The 19,829-nt window shown below is 56.3% G+C and overlaps 1 protein-coding gene across 2 annotated transcripts in view; it reads left to right on the top strand.

Moving 5' to 3' along the window:
* The window catches only part of NUP93 (nucleoporin 93), an 81,057-nt gene extending 75,326 nt beyond the window's left edge, over positions 1-5,731 (top strand). Inside the window, exons 18-22 of one of the 2 annotated variants that reach the window (XM_006106276.3) lie at positions 75-193; positions 1,033-1,150; positions 1,574-1,657; positions 3,009-3,137; positions 5,467-5,731. In XM_006106276.3, coding sequence (XP_006106338.1) covers positions 75-193; positions 1,033-1,150; positions 1,574-1,657; positions 3,009-3,137; positions 5,467-5,577 — 561 coding nt within the window. In that variant the 3' untranslated portion in view covers positions 5,578-5,731. The remainder of the gene's footprint in view (positions 1-74; positions 194-1,032; positions 1,151-1,573; positions 1,658-3,008; positions 3,138-5,466) is intronic. The other variant, XM_023747091.1, reaches the window with a different exon arrangement.
* Positions 5,732-19,829: the final 14,098 nt, after the last annotated feature.

The following is a 19,829-nucleotide window of genomic DNA, read 5'->3' as shown; positions in this document are numbered from 1 at the left end:
CCCCTGTTTTGTGTGGTTACTTAGTGCCTTCTATTGATTATTTGATTCCTTCCTTAACTTAAAACATCGAACAGAATGCTGATAAGGTGCTGGAGCTGATGAACAAACTGCTGAGTCCCGTCGTGCCCCAGATCAGTGCCCCGCAGTCCAACAAGGAGAGGCTGAAGAACATGGCCCTCTCCATCGCGGAACGGTAAGGCCAATGCCGGTGCCAATGCCGGCACCAGGGCCAGGGCCCACCAAATCTGCTAGTAACAGCAGTTCCAGAGCAGCCCCGACTCACATTCCAACAGCACCTCAGGCTCCTGTTCCCCACACCATCACCAGCACTTGGTACTGGCAGACTTAACATTTTTCCCAAAAAGAAGGGCATGAAAGGGTATCTCAGCATTTTAATCCCGCACATTAGGTTTAATTCTAGGCATTACGTTCACTCTCCTATTATCAGCCATCTCAACGGCATTTGGGAGCAAAGCTAGTGATGGCGAGGTGGGGCAGTTCTTAGAGGGGAGTGGCCAGGTTTCAGAAGCCACCTTCCCCCACCCCCCGGGCGTTAACAGAGTTGTCAGACTGATGAGTGTAACTCCCAGGCTGAGCAGTCATCGCTGTGCCTCTGCAGATGCTCCCGAGAAAGGGCCCGAGAGAACACTGAGCTGGCGGTGCTTTCCTGGGGCAGCGCAGGAGGGCGTTCTGTGGCCAGTGAGAAATCTCCACTTAGCACACCGTCCCCAGGGATGGCCGCTGGGCTTTTGGCCCATCAGGACCCCCCATCCTTCCTGGGTATGTGGGTGCAGAGATGGTGGCTGAAGCTAGAGACCATTGCTTCGTGCAAAGTATTTGTAGGAGGATTCATATCAAATCCACCATCCAAAGCTCGGCCATTTCAAAAAGAAACACCATGTTCCAGTCCTCAGTTCACCTCATACAGAGAGTTCAAGAGGTTCTGACGGTTCTCAGATGCTGTCCTAAAGCTCCAGATTGCACGGGAATTCATGATATACCCCTGACCGCTTCCCTCACTCTCTCTTTTAGGTACAGGGCTCAGGGGGTCAGTGCAAATAAGTTTGTGGACTCCACATTCTATCTCCTGTTGGATTTGATTACCTTTTTCGATGAATATCACAGCGGCCACATTGACAGAGCCTTTGACGTGAGTGTCGGGAGGGGTGTTTGAAGTGCAGGTTAATATACGCCCTTGAAAAATTCAGAACACTTCGCGGGAGTAGCTGAAAACTAAGCCAATGTCACCAGTATGCCTGCTCCGGGAAGGACTGTGCAACCGGGAATTTCAAGGGGATTTCTGTGTTGCTTTCTCTTCCTTTTTCTTTTTTCTATTCCTTACCCCTTTAGTCTAAAAACAGCTTGAAAAGTAATTTGAAATCTGAACTTTAAAATGGCCTCAGGAAATGAGGATAGGAATGAAGTTAGTCAGCAAGTTGGAATCAAAGCCTTTGGGTGTGAGGGGGTGGCGTGTTCTCAGAAGCCCTTGGTGGACGTGCTGGATGCTGTTTGAGGAGCTGGCACGACGGTGATGCGTGTGTCATATGGGCTGGTGGGTTTTTGTTTTAAACAGATCATTGATCGCTTGAAGCTGGTGCCCCTGAATCAGGACAGCGTGGAAGAGAGAGTGGCCGCCTTCAGGAACTTCAGTGACGAGGTGAGCCTCTTGCTGAGCCCTGCCTTCTGCTCCCACTCCCGCGAGAGCTGTCATTTCGGTGTAACTAGTGACTAAGTCTGAGTATGTCACCGCCCAGATTGAGTTTTCTGAGAGGAGTTCAGCTTCCCACATCCTGGGCTGGTTTTTCTGTGAGTACGTGTCTCCATCAGATTAATTTCTGACTCAGAAAATACAGTCATGTCAGTGATCAGACATGTTCTTGGGAGAAACAGGTCTCTGGTTGACCCTGTGAGGTCTGGAGTAGTTCTCTGTTATCCACTTGTTCTAGAAGGTGTGTTGGTGCTTCTCTGGGGTCTTCTCTAAGTAGCTCCATTGGGTGCATAACACATGCATCATGACCCACTTCCTCCCGTCCCCTCTCGGACCTGTTTTGTCTTGAGAAGCAGGTGCAGCGGCCATGGACCAGCTGTTAGCCGTGGAGCCCCAGCGCCACTGTCTCTGCAGCATTGCTAGCACAGTGCCCCCATCTAGCCCCAGGGCACTCAGCTCTCCGCACACTGGAATTGCTAGGAGAGCTTTACAAACCTGCATGCCCGGGCCCTGCGCCCAGAAACTCCAGTTCCCTGGTCTGGGCTGCGGCCCAGAACGCCCCTCATTCCATCTACAGCCGGGCTAGGCGTCTTCTCTAGAGCCGCTGTCCCGGGGTGTCACTAACAGTTTCCATTTAGAACTGGTCCTCAGCAACAAATCCCTCTTACAAAACAGCTTCTGTTGTAGAGGAAGGAGGGCCGGCTTCTGCACATGTGGTGGGGCGGTTGCCTGCTGTGGTCCACACAGCTTAGGTCTTGCCACTCACAGCCTTCCCTTCATTTCTGCTGTCATGCCCCCCCCCCCCCCAAGCTACTTGGTCTTTGTTGTTTCTTGCCTTCTCTGGATGCATCGTTCATTGCGGCATGGGTGGCGTGGTGCGCCAGCGCCTGCCTCTCTAGATGCTCCCAAGGGCTCTGCTAGGGCTGAGGGTCCGAGGAGACGGCCTGATGGGTCTGAGACAGGAGTGTCCCAACTCTGACATTCAAATCCACACTTTCCTTGGTGATCACGCTGCCGGCCAATCCACGCTCACACGCTGGTCAGATGTCCTCAGCCTGCTTTGGCTCACTGCCTGCCCAGGAGCCGTGGCATAAAGGAGGCAGCAGGAGGGACCCACCTGAGTGGCGCCACCTGGGCTTCGCTCTCACACTTGACATTTCAGTGCCGTGGGCTACCTTTTGGTGACTAGCTCTCCACCTGGCAGCTGTGGGCATGTGTGTGCCCAGGCCTGCCCAGAGGCCCCGCTCCCATTGCTGGCCCCAGCTGGGTTCCTCTCCTGACTTCCTGTGTTTCTCTGCAGATCAGGCACAACCTCTCAGAAGTGCTTCTCGCCACCATGAACATCCTGTTCACACAGTTTAAGCGCCTCAAGGGGACGAGTCCCTCCTCAGCTTCCCGGCCCCAGCGAGTCATCGAGGACCACGACTCTGTAAGATCCCCGCGTGGGCCAGAGCCGTGGCGGGAACCGCCTTTCTGGTTTGCCGCCCATCGCGCCGCGTGAGCCCATGCGCATGAGCCCAGGCTGCCCTTCCCCGTTCCGCCCGGCAGCCGGCAAACCTGGGTGAACCCGGGTCAGGAGGCTCCAGGAAGAAATCACACCTCAATGGGATTGCTGTTCTTCTCCAGCTAAAAACAGACAGGCAAACAAACAAAAAAGTTGTGCCCAGTTTGCGAATATCACCTTTTTAAAAATCCAAAATAGAAGGCTCATTTGTAGTGATTCTGTAAGAACTTCCTGAGCTCATTTTAAAATATCAGGTTACTTTGTGAGTCTCAGCTCAGCACTTTCATCAACAGCACATGACCTGATGCAAGCCCTTGCTTCTGCTCTCATCTGAGCCTCACAGGGACCCAAAGATGGGGGCAGGCACAGATGGGGGCAGGCACTGTCAGAGGGAACCGAGGCCTGGAGTCGGGAAGCCACTTGCTTTTGTGGGCCCCTCGGGGTAGGGAAGGAGCCATCAGTCTGACACCGAGCCAGTGCCTTTCAGCTGCTGTGGGCCCTCAGCGTTCTGCGGGTCAGGCAGAGCCCAGGCCGATAGAATCCTAGGACTCACGCAGCCTGTGATGTCCAGTTGACTTGTCTAATTACACCATCAAAACTGTTAGTGTTTGAACATTACCTTTCCCTTACCTTCTCCACCTAATGTTTGCTGAGACTCAGTAAGGTGTATAACAGCCACACCTGATTTTGACAGTCAAGAAACTAGAGCTTTGGAAATCCTATCTCCTGCCTCCGAGGGTGTCTGTGGGCTCTGTCGCTTACAGACCTGCCCCGTGAGCTCTGGTGGGCGTTACGCCTTCGGCCACGCAGGGAGCAGTGCTGGGAGGGTGCACTGACTTGTAGGCCGTCCGTGTGTGCACCACGGCAGCTGCTGGCCGCCGACTGCTCTTAGGCTGTGAGAGCTGCACAGCCTCAGAAGTGATGTGAGGAGGCGTGCCAGTGCGGCCCACTGCGCGTGGGCCTGGGCAGCCGTCTGTGTGTGTGACGAACAGCCCAGTGCAGGCTGCTGTGGGTCCAGGGCGGAGGCGCACATTCCCGGTGCGCTGGGTGCTGCCTCCAGGTCAGCGGAGGCCCTGCCCACAGGTGGAGCAGCTGGCCTGGCGGGCGGAACACATTCTGTGTTTTAATCTCTTGTTTTAGGCACTTAGTTTTTGCATGTCATGAGTAAAGCCATTCTCCCATCTTCCTCCTGCCCGTCACTCTTCTTTTTTATGGGGTAGAGACGGACAGAGTAGAGACTTGGATGTACACGCTGCCTGCCCAGGCCGGGGCCGCATGGTTCCTGTGCAGTGCTGCCCAGCCAGGGGCCCGGCCCTTTGCCCGAACACCCCTGGGCTCAGGCAGAGTAGCTTACAGTCAGCCGTGAGGGCTGGGCACTTGTGTGCGCATTGAAAGAAAGTTTCACAGGTACTCTCATCAGGAAGTAACGTTTTCTTTTGCTTGGACATTAGTCAGGACATGTACTTGCCGGTTTATTTATGTGTCAGCTACAGCACTTGCCTTCCGTTTCCTTCGCGGATGGCCCTTGAGGAGCCTAGTAAGTGACCCTTGTGTTTCCTTAAGAGTCCAGTCACTGGGCAGGGGGTGTCTGGACTCTCCCGTTCTCTTTCCCGGCAGTTTCCTTTGTCGCTGCTATAAGATCCCACATATCTCACTGTGGGGCCACACGGAGCTGTTCTCCAAAGTTTCTGTATTCCTTAATCATCTGTCACTTAGAAATCAGAGTGACGGTTGTCTTTCTACTGTTTTTAGAGACACCTGAGTTAAAATCTTTCCCTCCTGGAACAATCGATGGAATCCCATAATATTGTTGCCAAGGAAACGAGGGCCAAGCACTTATGTCAGGAAGGAAGGAGTGGGAGGAAGGAAAGGGGAGAGGGAGAGGAGAGAGTGCCGGCCTGGGGCTGCATTGTCTCTGCTCCCCAGGGAAGCAGCAGGCACCAGCCAGGGGAGAGGCGGGCCAGCAGAGCAGGGTCTACAGCGCAGGCCTGTGTCCCAGCTCGTCACCTGTCAGGCGAGGCAGCCGGCCTGGCAGACCCAGCTGTCCTTGGCTTAGGAGAGCGTGGAGCTGGGCCCTGGGACGGGCTGTGCTAACTCTGTACCTTGCGGAAGAACGTGGTTGTCGTCCACCACCCCCCTCCCCGCCGGAACCTGCCCCTGGCACTGGCAGGTAGAAAATGATAGACCCTGCTGGTGGTCCCGGCACAGCACCCCAACTTCAAGGTAACTGGCTTTCTCGTCTTCCCTTTCTCAGCAACTCCGAAGTCAAGCCCGGGCCCTGATTACCTTTGCTGGGATGATACCCTACCGGACGTCCGGGGACACCAACGCCAGGCTGGTGCAGATGGAGGTCCTCATGAATTAAGTGCGGGCTCTGCGGGCTCCCGACGCACGCTGTCAGTACCCCGAGCGCGTGGGCCACGGGGTGGGGTTTCTGGTTTTGTTTCTGTTGTTTTGTTTTGTTTTGTTTTTCGTATTATGTATTTTTTGTCAACACCAATAAATTTCTTTGATTTGTATTTTTTTTCCACATTATTTTCTTTCCTTTTTTTTTCCTTTGAAAATTTGTTTAAATTTTTATTTGTATGGGAGGAGATGACTTCAGTAGTGCTTGAGCCAGAGAACGACAGGCTTATGTAGCCATAGGCATCTATGATTTGGGTCAGGTCGACTGAAATGATTAAAAATTAACCCAACATGAGCAAGGAAATGAAGGCTTTGGCCATTACTTTTATTTAGATATAATATTTCATATAATGGGGTCATGGTTCGTTTTTCACATTTTTATTTGACTGAGAAAGCAGCCTCGCTTTGGGGGAGTTGAGATCAGTGATTATCGGGCACTCTGGGTTCCCTCTCTTCTTTCAGGTGTGGCTTGGGGTCCAGGTGGCCTAAGACCACCTTCCAGTTCCAGGATTAATTCGTGGGCTGTTCTCTTGCAGTCCCACTGTGAAAACAGGCTTAGGAAAGGGAGCCTTCCAAGCAGACGTCTAGGTGCCCAGCTGGGGTGGAGGAAGGCAGCCCTCCTGCGTCGGTCTCTGCCCAGTGAGAGGTGACCACTTGGCCTTGTGCTCCCCCCAGGAGGACTTTGAACCCCTCATTCCCTTCTCTGGTGGTCAGTACCTCTGTTTGGATAATGAAGCCGATCGGCTGGGCACATTCACAAGTCCCATTGGGCATTGTCACTGGGGGCTTGTGTACCCTGAGCAGAGGGGGTCCCTCAGCAGTGGCTTTCTCCCACCCCAGTCCCGAAGGCCCAGGCAGTACTGCAGAGGGAATGGGACGCGTGCTTGCTCCTCAGTGGGTGGCTGAGGGTGCAGGGCTTCTGTGTCCCCATGGTGACGCCGTGAGCCCAGAGGCACGATCCTGTGGCGGGTTATTAGCTTCAGCGTCATCCCAGCTCGCCTGTTTGGGGAACTAAATCTTGTCCCTCAACATTGGTCCATGATTTTACCTTTTACCCTGAGAAACCGAGACTGTGGCACCGAGGGACCTTCATCCTCCAGGGGTGAGTCCAGTCCGCCCAGTGGAATCGGGGCACTTGGAGACAGGGTTCCCCCCGGCCTCAGGCGGCTCATCGTAAACTCACTGAGACCGAGGGAGGTACCGGCTCGAGCTGGATCCTTTTCAGAGGCCTGGAGATTTGATTTCAAAGAATCTGTTCCTTTGACTTATTTTTTTTCACGAAACAACTCTGGCTGCCTCACTTCAAAGGGGAAGCTGGAGTGAGCACTTTCTGAGCCAATCCTTTGGTTTTGTCATTCAGAGAGCCGGCGTGCCCTTCAGCTGGGGCTGGAGCGGGCCCTGGCCCTGCCCTCCGAACGTGCGGTCTAATTAGAGACTTCAGTCCCGCAGCCACGGTTCTTACTCCTTTGATGCATCATTTAAATTCTCGGGTGTCGGCTACTTTAAGCACCGTGCTCAGACTCCTTCCCACAGGAGCCAGCATTTGCGGATTTTTTTTTTTTTAAATAGAGGACTATTTGCTCTTTGCATCCTCACCCCTGCCTGCTCTATTTGAGTAAACTGATCAAACCCGTAATACTAAATCTAGCAATTCCCTGCAGATGTGCAACATCCTGCTGCCTTAGGCTGAATTCCACAGTCCCGTTTCTCCATTAGGCATCGGGACCTTGGTCTCCCTTACTAGGTAGTTCATATCACCCCAAACTCCCATCCTGCCCCTCAGGAAGTGACTGGAGCATGCTGGGTACCGACAAAACCCCAGGCTGGGGCTAGCAGCCCCCCACGGATGGGACCCTCAGCCTAGTCAGCCACGGAGGTTGCGTCCTGTGTCCAGCACGCCAGGAGGCTTTACCTATGAAATTTCTAATGGACATGTGCAATTTATGCTATTACTCAACCAGTAAAATGCAGCCTTTATGCCTACATTTCGGGACTGTCAGAAAGGTCAGCAAAATGAGGCTGTTTTTGGGGTCCTGCATGTCCCCCATCCTTCATTCTCCTGGGCTGAATTCAGAAGTCCCCGGCCTCCAGCGCACCTGACAGTTTCCTAGTGCTCCGGTACCCCGCACAGGTGGGGAGGCGCAGGCAGGCAACCTGTCTTCTTGCCACTTGTTTCTTTCTGCACAGGTTGGTAGGGAAAAGCTGAAAACCACCAACTAAAACATTTTGAAAAGAAACATCAAATGATCTGCCCTTCCTTCTCCTTGCCTTGCTCTGCATCTACCTGCTGTGGTTGGCGGCCCTCCAGGGCCTGGCTGCCCAAGCCCCGCTGCTGTGCCAGCCCGAGTTCAGTTCGGCCGCTGCACAGCCCAAGGCAGTGGCTGGAGACGGCCAGGTCATCAGGTCCCCGCCCCAGAGTTGGTCATAAGTCAAAAAAAGTGGGCTTTCTTCTAGTCCTCTTTTGCCGGGATCGCTAAGTGGAAGTACTGGTGGTGCCACGTTGCTAAGAAGAATTAGAAAGAATTTTCTGTCCTTTGATTTTTGAAATAGCTTTTGTCTAGCTCACAGTGGATGTTCAGCCAATGATTGAATGAGCAGATTCTGTCCTTTGATTTTTGAAATAGCTTTTGTCTAGCTCACAGTGGATGTTCAGCCAATGATTGAATCCTCAATCCCATTCCCCACGCCCTCTGTTCCAGCTCCTCACGTCCTCTATCCCATTCCCCACGCCCTCTGTTCCAGCTCCTCACGCCCTCTGTTCCACTCCCCACGCCCTCTGTTCCAGCTCCTCACGCCCTCTGTTCCACTCCCCACGCCCTCTGTTCCAGCTCCCCACGCCCTCTGTTCCAGCTCCCCACGCCCTGTTCCAGCTCCTCACGCCCTCTGTTCCAGTTTGCATAGATTCAAACTCTCAGCCTGGGGTTCTTAAGGCACGTGTGTGAAGGAGGGAGGGGAGGAGTGTCTCTTGGGGCCCATAAAACAGGGCGGGTCCTTCCAAGAAGGAAACGTAGAGAGCTGGAAGGGGTGGAAATGTGATTTACTGTAAACAGTAATAAAGGCCAGATCTTTAAAAAACTGGGTGCAGGAAGGGCTGGCGGAAGGCCAATGTTGCACGGGCATCCTCTGTCCCCCTGTGGCCTTTGCCCTTGGGGTCCTTTGAGAGTCTGTTTCTCGGGGATCAGGAGGGAAAAGAGTTTGCTTCAGAGGAGGAAGTTGGGGAGCCAGTGATCCCCCCTGGAGGTTTCTAGCAGAGAAACACACACTCAAGCCCCTTTGGTGGCCCCAGCAGAGCTGGCCCTGACAGGCTCTCAGGTGACACCCAGGGCTGCAGCGAAGGCTCCTTCATCTGGGCCAGATTCAGCAAATAAAAACACAGGACAGGAGATAAACGGGACTTTGAGATAAACCACGAGGGAGTTCTCGGATGATCGTGCCCCCGTTTCACAGGGCTGCCCAGTGCGGCCTGCCTCTGCTGGCGCTGGCTGCCAGCGGCCTCAGGCTTGGCCCCCGCTGCGAGGGGCTGTCCGGCTGAATTGGATCACCCTGGTTTGCGGAAATGACAGCGAGATGGGCAGTCACTTGAGAGGGGGCAGGACCTGGAACTCGGTGTCGAAGAGCCAGGCGGCCCCAGCCGACCTCGGCTGCTGTCCTCTCCCGGGTTTGTTTTTTTTCCATCAGGAATTTCAAATGTGCCAAGTACAGCCTCGTCCCCCTTGATCAGTAACTCTCATTAGGGGCGCAGTGGGGAGCATTCTTTGCTTTATTCAGTTGACCGGTTATTTTCTTCACGTCTTTGCTTTTCTGACCTTGTCGCTCCGTGTGGTGTTTGTGGGAGCAGGGACGGAGGGGGTTGAGGGCGGGGGAGAGTCGGTGTACGCCTTTTGCCTGTTCCTTTCTGTACAGTAACTTCTGCATTTACTCTGTTTAGGATGGTTCCTTCACCAGCACCCCTGTCTGTAGCCAGTAAATTTCTGGAATGTTCTCCCAAAGGGCCCCTTTGTTCAGTCCTTCCGTGGAGCAGAAACCTCTCGGGCCTCCTCTCCTGGGAATGTCCTTAGCACAGCCGGGGGCTCCTCCGAGGGCAGCAGAAGTGCCTCTTCCCGGCCTCTGGTGCCTGTGCCAGGCCCCTTCTCCGCTCCCTGCAAGGAAGGCTCAGGCCTGCCCGGCCCGGTCTCTGTAAGTACAGGACTCCCCACCCGGCCCCCGAGGCTTGCTCTGCCCCCACCAGCCTGGGAAGGCAGTCCCCTGAGGAGGGCCTGGGAGAGCCAGGGCCAGCTGGAGGGCGAGGGAGCATTTTGGTGATAACCCAGCAGGTGGCATCCACCCCGGGCTGGAGCTGGCTGCAGTCTGTGAGCATGTATTTTGGACACTTACTGGAAAGCATCTTATTTTTTAAATTTATTATGTTTTTATTGATTTCAGAGAGGAAGGGGGAGGGAGAGGGAGAGAGAGAGAGAAACATCAATGATAAGAGAGAATCTTTGATCGGCTGCCTCCTGCACGCCCCACACTGGGGATCGAGCCCGCAACCCGGGCATGTGCCCTGACCGAGAATCGAACCGTGACCTTCTGGTTCATAGGTTGATGCTCAACCCCTGAGCCACGCCGGCTGCGTTGGAAAGCCTCTTCAATGGAGGTTGAGGGCCAGTTATTTGCCTTGGGGGAGGGAGGCAGGATTGGGGGACTGTTCTGGTCCGATGGTGGGAGAGACATGGCCTGATCACAGGACAGAAGCCTCCTGCTGTCTTGGACAGCCTCTGCCCGTGTTTCTGTCCTGGAGAGGCGTCCTCAGGGTCTGGGCATGGGATCCTGCTTGGGGGCATGCTGATGGCTGAGGAGGAAGGGGTGTCCATTTTTCTCCCCCTGGGGGACCTGGCCCTACTGAGGAGCTCTGAGGTGACCAGGTGGCCTGAGTGGGCGGCGTGGAAGCGTTTCAGCCCATTCCCTTTGGACGGCAGGTCTCAGCTGGGGTTCAGGGGAGGCTATTTCCTGGTGAGTCCACCTGGGAATTGGGGCCTCCTACGACCCCCACCCCCTGTGGTAGGGTCTAACTGTCTCTTCTAAGATGGCAGTGCCTTCAGGGCAGGGACTGGCGAGCCTGTGGCCTGGAGGGGAAACCACTGAGGGGCAGGGGCGGTGGCGCGATGGCCGCTGTGGTGAAGTGTGGCGGTTTATCCAGCTCTCCAAACTGGAGGCCTTTTGGAGGTGTCCTCAGCCAGGTGGTCACCCCAACGCGAGGGGCACCCAGTGGTCCCCTAGGAAAGGCCAGGTCTCCATAGGTGCCCCAGGAAGCAAACAGCCACAGAGAAGCATGGGGATGGATGGTGGGCAGTGAGGCCCAGCGCCTGGGAGCTCAGCTGTGCTAAGGACATTCCAGGAGAGGAGGCCTGAGGCGCTCGACTGGAAATGCTTTCCTCAGTTGTTGCAAACGCCTCTGTCCGCCGTGCCCCCGCCCAGAGGCATCAGTCACTCTCACACCCAGCGGGTCCCCCGCCCACAGTGTGGTCCCTGGGCTGAGCCTCTGTGCTGGGCAGCCTGATGGATCAGCTGCCTTGCGTTTAAAAAAAAATTAAACCAAACCAAAAAGGGCACTTGGATTCCTCCCATACAGCCAGCCGGTAGAGAGGTGGCCCTCTGGGGGCGGACCCAGTGGTTAGCATTGGAAAGCACAGGACCCAGAAGGATTTGGAGGCTAAATTCTTTGAAAACTAAATTCTGAAAGGAGAGAACTCAGCACCAATGGGGGTGGGGGAGAAAGAGGGGGGACCAGCCGAGACCCAAGGCTCTCAGAGCAGAGCCCGGAGCGGAATGAGCGGGCAGCAGCCCAGGCTTCAGGGCCCAGGGTTTCCAAGGGACAGCCACCAACGCTGGGCTGGGCTGGGCTTGGGTGAGAATCCCCTGGAATCCTGTGACTGAGGGCAAGTTCTGTGTCCTCGCAGAGCCAGTTAGCTCAGGTATAAAGCAGGGTGCCAGTTCCTAACCCGCAGCCAACTGGGAAGATTAAGTCCATTTCTAAAATCGCCTCCCTGTTACCTGTCACCCCGTGAGCCCGCAGGAAAGGTCACTTTGGGCCGCCTGCTCCGAGCCTTGTAGAGGTGTGTCCTCCATTCAGCTCCTGTCCTTCACAGCAGGTGCTTCCCGGGGTGACAGAGCGGCATCAGCGACCCCCTACCCCAGGTTTGGCTTTTTTTCTCCTCGAGACAAAATGAGGTCAATGAAATGAGGCTAAAAACTTACTATTAGGGGACAGATATGGACAAGTCAGATTCGACTTGGGTTCCTGTTGACTCAGTGACGCCAGGTGGGGAATGCCGTTCAGCACGTGTCTGAGCATCTGCCCTATGCCAGGCCCTGGGACACAGCGGGGAAGTGAGCGAGCCCCCCGCCCTCCAGGAGCTTACACCTTCACTGGTGAGAGTGGACAGCCACGGCCTCTGCCTATCAAAGTGCGTCTCTCTCCACAGGCTGGCGTGAGAGCGTCGCCGTTCCGGGACCGCCAGGGCCCGCAGGGCTAAGAGCTATGGGTGCTCTTGAGACTGAGGCGCAGCCCCTGCTAGTTTCCTAAGCTTAGGTGTGGTTGGGAAGAGAGAGAAGCAGGTGTGTGCACAGGCACACACACACCATCATAACATAGGAAGCCGTAAGAAATGAGTGACAGGGCCAGGTGGGGGGGTGGGGGGTGGGAGGTGAGGGGGCCATGAGCAAGTGATGGGATTCAGACCTGCAGACGTGGGCATGGTGTGGGCGTGGCCGTCTCCGTAGCTGGGTACAGGGAGCCCGGCTCGGCTCCTGGCCTGGCCCCAGCGGTGTCAAGCAGCCATGAACCACCCCGATGACCTTGAAGCAGGAGGGACAGCAGGACTCAGGTGAGTGGGGGGCCCCTGGAGCCAGGTGGGGACCTGCCAGGGGTCAAAGGCCGCACGTGCAGCCCTTCCTGGCCACGCAGAAGCCTGACCGTAACAGGGTATCCACCTTTGCTCAAGAGGTGAGTGTGTGGCGGTGGGGTTCACCTGGGGAGGTGCGGTCCATAAGGCAGAGAGAGGAGGGGAGGTCCGATCTGGGGGTCCATACAAATCAATAATTAAGTGCTGCCTATGAGCCTTGGGCAAGGAATCCAGCACAAAGAGCTTGTGGCCAGTTATGAATTCATGTGTCTCCCCAGGCGACATGAGCTCCTTTTAAAACCTTTTACAGCGTGGGAGGCACTGCCTTTATGAAGAAGCCAGGCTGTGCTGTGCGCAGCCTCAGTCAGCTCATCTTCCCTCCTGCTCAGAGCTCTCGTTCTCAGCCCTGGGAGCTCTGAAAAAACACTGATTTCCACCTGGTGTGGCTCAGTGGTTGAGCGTCAACCTGTGAACCAGGAGGTTGCGGTTTGATTCCCGGTCAGGGCACATGCCTGGGTTGCAGGCTCGGTCCCCAGTAGGGGGCGTGCGGGAGGCAGCAGATCAATGATTCTCATCATTGATGTTTCTATCTCCCTCTCCCTTCCTCTCTCTGAAATCAACAAAAACATTTAAAAAAATACCAAACTGATTTCCAAGCCCCCTCCTGGCTTAATTGGCATTAACTTTTTTTTGAAGCTCCCCAAAAAAACCTTTCATGCCCTGAGTCAAGAACAGGGTCAAGACCCCTTATTCTGACCAGAAGCAGGGAGTGGGCTAGGCCTTGGGCCTCTCTAAGTGCCAACCCCCTGCCCACTCCTCCACACGGGTTGTCCACAAATCACAGTGTCTGAGATGCACTAAACGGGAAGATGAAAAGTCTAACTGGTTAGGAAAAACAGGCACCAGGCCCAGGCCCCCTGCGTCAGCTTGCCCATTGCGCCCCCACCAGGGTCACAGCCGGTCATCCGCAGGTCCAGGTCCTTGGTGTTGCTGGTTGACTAGTAAACATGGCTCCAGTTGGAGAGCACCACTGTGTGTATGTTGGGGGGTTAGTGTCATGTTCCCCAGGAAATCACAAGCGAATGACCTCTGACAGCTCGGGGGGAGTCCCTGGCCCCTCATCTAGGATGTTCTTTCCTTGCGTCCAACTGCCCCGCCTCCCTGTGCCCATCATTGGCGGTCATGTGCCCTGAGGGCTTGTCCTGAGCCTCTCCAGTGCTCAGTGCTGCTGCTAGCAGAGCCTCCCTGGGGGTAAAGACCCGACTTCCACTCCTCAAACTTCCTGCCCTGTGGGACCTGCACCCCGAGCCAAGCAACCCCGTCTGGAGGGGAGACTCCTCTTAGACCCACCCCTCTCCCCCATTTTAGCACAAATGCGCCGAATGGCAAGTGTCATCTTGCAGCTGAGCCCTGGGAGGCTGGGCGGCCACCAGCAGGAGGGCCCCTGGGATTCTGCGTTGGGATGTTGATGAGGGCTGAGGGCGGCAGGTGACGCGGGAAAGCCCCTCTGAGCTGCGGGGAGCCTCCGAAGGTGGTTTCTGGAAAAGCCCGCGCTCCGAGGACTGCCAGGGCCAAGGCCAGCTCCCTCTGGGTCTCTGCTGTCCGCTCCTGAGCAGCTCCTCCCCCTGCTCCTCCCCACACCCCAGCTCCTTGTTCGTTTTTAGTAAATGTTGGCACCTGCCCCTAACAAAGCATTGCCTGAAACAGTGGAGGATGGGTTGGTTTCCTCCCACCTTTTCTGGTAGCTAAAGAGCTGGGACCAGATTGGCCCGGCCGGTGTGGCTCAGTGGTTGAGCATCCACCTATGAACCAGGAGGTCACGGTTTGCTTCCCAGTCAGGGCATATGCCTGGGTTGCAGGCTCCATCCCCAGGGTGGGGCGTGCAGGAGGCAGCTGATCAATGATTCTCTCTCATCATTGATGTTTCTCCCTCTCCCTTCCTCTCTGAAATCAATAATATATTAAATAATAATTTTTAAAAAGTTTTCTCAGCTTGGATGGAGGGATAAAGGTTTGGTGGAGATTTCTTTATCAGAAGAGTAAGGGGGGGGGGAATGAAATCCCACTCTTTTATCAGAGAATGACCACTGATCATGAATCTACTTTTTGCCTTGGCTGCCAGGAAGCTCCAAGCTAACATTTGGCCACTTCCCTCATGAAATGAATGCTTATTCCTTTTTGCCTTTATCCTACCACCCCGTTCTACCATTGCCCCAGCCAGAGGAACCTACCCCTTCTCTGAACCCGGGTAACATCTTACCCAGGGACTTGTGCCTTTATGCTTTGGGCGGGGGCTCTTGCTCTGCTACCTCCGATGATCTAGGACTCAGTGATGGCAAACCTATGAACTCATTTTTTTGGTTGATTTTTCTTTGTTAAATGGCATTTAAATATATAAAATAAATATCAAAAATGTCTTTGTTTTACTATGGTTGCAAAGATCAAAAAATTTCTATGTGTGACACGGCACCAGAGTTAAGTTAGGGTTTTTCAAAATGCTGACACGCCGAGCTCAAAAGGTTCGCCATCACTGAGCTAGGGGCTCCTGCGGGGAGTGAGCACGCCTTGCCCTCTGTGTGTTCCCCAGAACCGTCCAGTCCGTTATGAATGCCTGCATTTACTTGTGGAATGAATGTTGGCTAAATAGGTTTTTAAAAGCAAGTCTGACCATGAAGAGAGAGAAGAAAAAAAACACAAAACACCACAGAGTCCTTCCTTTAACAATGAAAGTGTGTTAAGTCATCAAGCCCGTTCCCACACCTTTTGGCTTTGGCTGCCAGTAGCTTTAAGGTCCTTCGGTGTCCAACTGCTACACCACCGTCCAGGAAGGCAGACCGGGAATGCCAGAGACACACTTCCGTGGTCGGCAAGGCTCAGGGGAGGCCCCAGCGTCTTGTCCTGGTTGCTGGGGAGGTTGCAATCCAGCCTCCGGCTCCCCAGGCCTTCCCAGGGCCTGGCCCCTCCAGGGTGGCCCTGCCCTGCTGCTGCCCTGCGCAGGGCTTGTGTCTGCTCCCCTCTTCCCGGAGCCCTCAAGTCTGTGAGCCCCGCGCGGGCAGGGACCCAGCTGTGCGGGTCCGAGGCAGCCATCGGTGGGGTGGGGGGAGGCCGCCGCTGTCTGGAAGCCAGGAAGCCTCGTCGGAGGAGGAAGCCGGCGGAGTTCTGGTATGGTTGCTGCAGCTGGTGTTGTGATCAGGCCGACGAGCAGCGCATCCTCTTACCCGCTATTTCACGACACCAGGGTTGCATCATACCCATCCTCTCCAGGGAGCCTCGTGGGACCAGCACCCGGACTGGGGATGGGGTGGGGTGGGGAGTCTGTATGAAAGAGTGTCCTTTTGGCGAGCAGGATCTCAGTCCTCCAGCTCCGCGGGGAGCTTTCCAAAATGCTGACGTGGCCCCTCCTCCACCCCGGGGGTCCATAGAAGCTCCCGTCGGGGCCCAGGAACCAGCATTTGTGGAGTTGCCCCATGAAGCTCAGATCCGTGTGCAGTCAGGGCTGAGCCCCAGGCTCCCCGACAAGGCTGCTGTCCTTGCTGCCTGTTGCCTCAGCCCCTCCGGCCCTCCCTGGCCAGTTCTGTCTGCCTCGCCCTGCTCACCACAGCACCACAGACCCCAGCAGCTTCCGTAAACAGAAGGGATCTCACACCCCAGGCCCAGGGCAGGCTCCTTGCCTCGGCATTCCTGGCCCTTCTCTCCAGGTCCCCCACCCAGAAATGAGACCATTGCCTCCCCTGTGATGTCCTCCCTGCTGCCTTGGTCTCCAGAGCCCCCGCCCTACACGAATCCATGGGCTGGCTCTGTGGGCTCCGCCTTCAGAAGACATCTCAACGCCACCCCACCGCTTCTCAGCGGCTGCCACCCACAGCTGCCCCCTGCCTGGCCCCGACTAGTCTTGCCTTGACCCTGCCTCCCTCAGTCCATTCCCCACACAGTGGCCAAAGGGATCTTTGAAAAATATAAATCTGACCATCACACAGAGAACATGGGACTTGTCACGCTGGCTGGAAGGCCCAGTGCTCCCCCTCCCATGTGTCAGACCCGTCTCCTCCATCCCTCTGCTCCAGCGACAGGAGCCCCACCACACCACACTCCTGTCCCCGGGCCTTTGCACAGGCCCTTTCTCTGTCCCGACCCCTGTGCTCAGACCTGCTTGCATGTGGGTGGCTTCTCATTGTTGGAGCTCAGCTCACATGTCTCATCTCAGAGGGGCCTGAATGCCCCTCCTCAAAAAACAAGCTGTTTTCTTCGTAGCACTTAACCGCTGACTGTATTACGATGATGGCTCCTTCATCTGCTGCCTGTGTCTCCCACTAGAATGTGAGCTCCAGGAGGGCAGGGCCTGCGTCTGGTCCCCCTAGTGCCTCTGCTGCCCAGCACAGGCTGTGCATGGTATGCAGTAAGCACTCAATAAATGTGTGTCAATGAAGAAACGATTGGACCCCTTTCAGCTTCATCTCCCACCCTGTGGTCCCTCCTCTCACCCCACCCACCTCTTCCCTGGCACTGACCACGCCTTTCCCGAACCCCGTGCCCCAGAATCCCCTCCATCGGTGCCCAGCCTCTCCCCTTCCAGCTCCCCTCTCTCTCCTGGGCGCTGCCCTCTCTGCCGGTTTGTGTGCCAGGCGAGGCTGTGCGTCCCAGGGCCTGGTACACAGGAGGGGCACAACCAAGGCTCAGGTGCCTCTGGGATGCTGGGATTCAGAGGGGGCAGCAGGGCCCCTGCCCTCACACTCCACACGCCAGAGCCCTGTGTCTAGGGTGTTCGCTTCTAGGGGTTTCCTGACTGGGAGGCTTTCCGGTTCCTTTGCTGCCCCTGTCCTCTGTCCTGAGAACCGGGAGGTGATGAAGGGACCCTCGCCGCTCGGCCAGGGACGGGGGACCCCTGGACAGGTGAGCCCTGGCTGACAGGTGTGGGTGGCATTTCCACGGCCCACTGGGGTCAGGTAAGACTGAGAACGGAGACGGAGCCTGAGACCCCCCACGGCCCTGTCACAGGGTTTGCTCAGCCAGGTGCATCGGTTCCGAGTCCCGGGTCTCAGACCTGCGGGCTCTGGGGGGCCCCTGGCAGCTGAGGTCCTGGGACTTGTGTCTGACCCAGCACTGTGTCCGCATCAAAAAGAGGGTCTGAAAAAAAGAAAAAAAGCCTGGCTTGTATGGCTCAGTGGTTGAGCATCAATCTATGAACCAGGTTTGATTCCCGGTCAGGGCACATGCCCGGGTTGCGAGCTCAATCCCCAGTGTGGGGCATGCAGGAGGCAGCCGCTCAATGATTCTCTCTCATCATTGATGTTTCTATCTCTCTCTCCCTCTCCCTTCCTCTCTGAAATCAATAAAAATAAAATTAAATTTAAAAAAGCGGGTCTGTGAGCAGGTCTCCAACGAATGAGATTACAGCACATGCAGGAACCCCCTTTCTTGGGGTCTGTGGTTTGGCATAAGGGGCTCTTACAGTCCCTTCGGCTCGTTCTGTGGAGAAGCCCTTGGAGGGGGCCTGCTTAGACCCTTCCCGCCCCAGTGGGTTGTGGAGGGGCAGGGAATGCTCCTCGAAGCAGCAAACGTTCCCCGCCTGGGCTCGAAGGGACCTTGGGGCCACCTGGCCTGGGCATTGCGGAGGGAGGAGGAGGTCACCGGAGTGACCCAGCAAATCTGCCCCTCACTCTGCCCACGGCCCCAGGGCTGCTGGAGACCTGCCTGCCCTTCCGGCCCCTCCTCTGCCGAGATCTCAATCGGGAATTTTCCACAGCTTCTGCAGGGACCAGGTGTGGGGGAATGGTGTAGGGCAGCTGCGAATTGCCAAGCAGGTGGCAGTTTAAGAGCAGAGCGAGGGGGTGATAAGATCTGCCCCGAGGCCCAGGGAGGGAATGAGTAACTGCCCCACCAGATGGGGTGGGGGTTGGAAGGTAGAACATTGACCATGATTGGGGTCCTGGCCCCAGTGGCTGCTGTCACGCGGTTGGGGACACGCTCCCGCAGGGGCCTCTCTGAGGAGGGGCTGGGACTTCTGGGAAGGGGGTAGGCAAGCTGGGGGGCGGGGGTGTCACGAAGAGGAGCCCCTGAGAAGTCTTTTTTAAAAATTAACACATAAGGTCAAGATACAAACTTTGCAAACAGTTTCACGGTGACCATATCCTGTGATCCTGAGCTCAGCCCCACGCCCGGCTGAACTGGGGTCCCCCACTGAGGAGCTGCCCCTTGCACTGACCCCCACTTGGGGTGATTCTGTCCGCCAAGGGCTCCTGTGGTGGCTGGCTGCTCTCTGCCCTCCGTGGCCTGGTCCCCTCTGTTATTCACTCCAACAGGCGTTTTCTGAGGACCTACTCAGTGCTCTTTAGTTGCTGGGGGTCATCCGTGAACGTGACAGGCCCAGATCTGTGCCCCCGAGGGCCGGCCTTCTAGCACGTTGGATGAAATGTCTGTCACCCTTCCCAGAAAAAGGCCCTTGGGTATAAAAAGGTGCCCACAATTTTGTGGGGCTCCTGGGCTCCAGTTTAAGCATCTCGCCTTGGAGGGTCACTCCCTAACACAGCTGCTGCTCTAACACACCTGCAGCTGCCACCAGCACCTGCCACCTGCACCTGTCCTGGCTCGCAGCTGGCACACCTGTCCTGGCCCTCTGGACCGGGAGCGAGGGGCGAAGGTGAGCCCGCCGGGCCCTCTGCAAGTCCTCAGTCCACAGTGCTCACTTGCTGCCGGAGACGTGGTGCCCCAGGGACTCTGGGCATCTCAGAGCTGGTCCTCTGGTGACCTCTGTGACCTCTGAGAACCCAGGTCTGAGAGGCAACGTTGGGAGGAAGAGAAAGGTGTCCCTCCATGTCCTTCCCAAGGATGGCCCGAGCCTGAGCCTAAGCCCAGCTCAGATGCCTGGGGCTGGTGGTGGCCTTGAGGCCCCTGTTCATCCCCTGACCCCGGTCCAGGGTGCTCTCTCCTGTGGCCGCCCTCCCCGCACAGCTCCCCTGGTCAGTTTCCATTCCCCCCGACTCAGTGGCGCCGTGAGCACAGGCACAGTGCCCGCCATCCACGTCCCCGGCTCCTGTCGCCACCCATGGCGGGGTGGGTGAGCTCTAAGGTTTGTTGGGAGAATGGCTGACGGGGAGATCCGTGCTTTTCTGTGAGCCTACAGGCCACCCAGGCCCAGGGAGCAAACGGACACAGGGGTGAGTGTCCAGGGCGTCCCCAGGGAGGGCTCTGGGGTCGGGATCTCAGGGAGAAGGGAAGGAAGCAGGTTCAACAGGGGCGGAGGGGGCTGCCGTGTAGACACAACGCCTCAGGTCGGCAGCTGGGAGCTGGGTGGGCCCTACCCGAGGGGGCGGGGCATCAGGCCTTTACA

Source organism: Myotis lucifugus, unplaced genomic scaffold (assembly GCF_000147115.1).
Source record: "Myotis lucifugus unplaced genomic scaffold, Myoluc2.0 scaffold_792, whole genome shotgun sequence".
Taxonomy (NCBI): domain Eukaryota; kingdom Metazoa; phylum Chordata; class Mammalia; order Chiroptera; family Vespertilionidae; genus Myotis; species Myotis lucifugus.
This window is presented reverse-complemented; position numbering and strand designations above follow the sequence as displayed.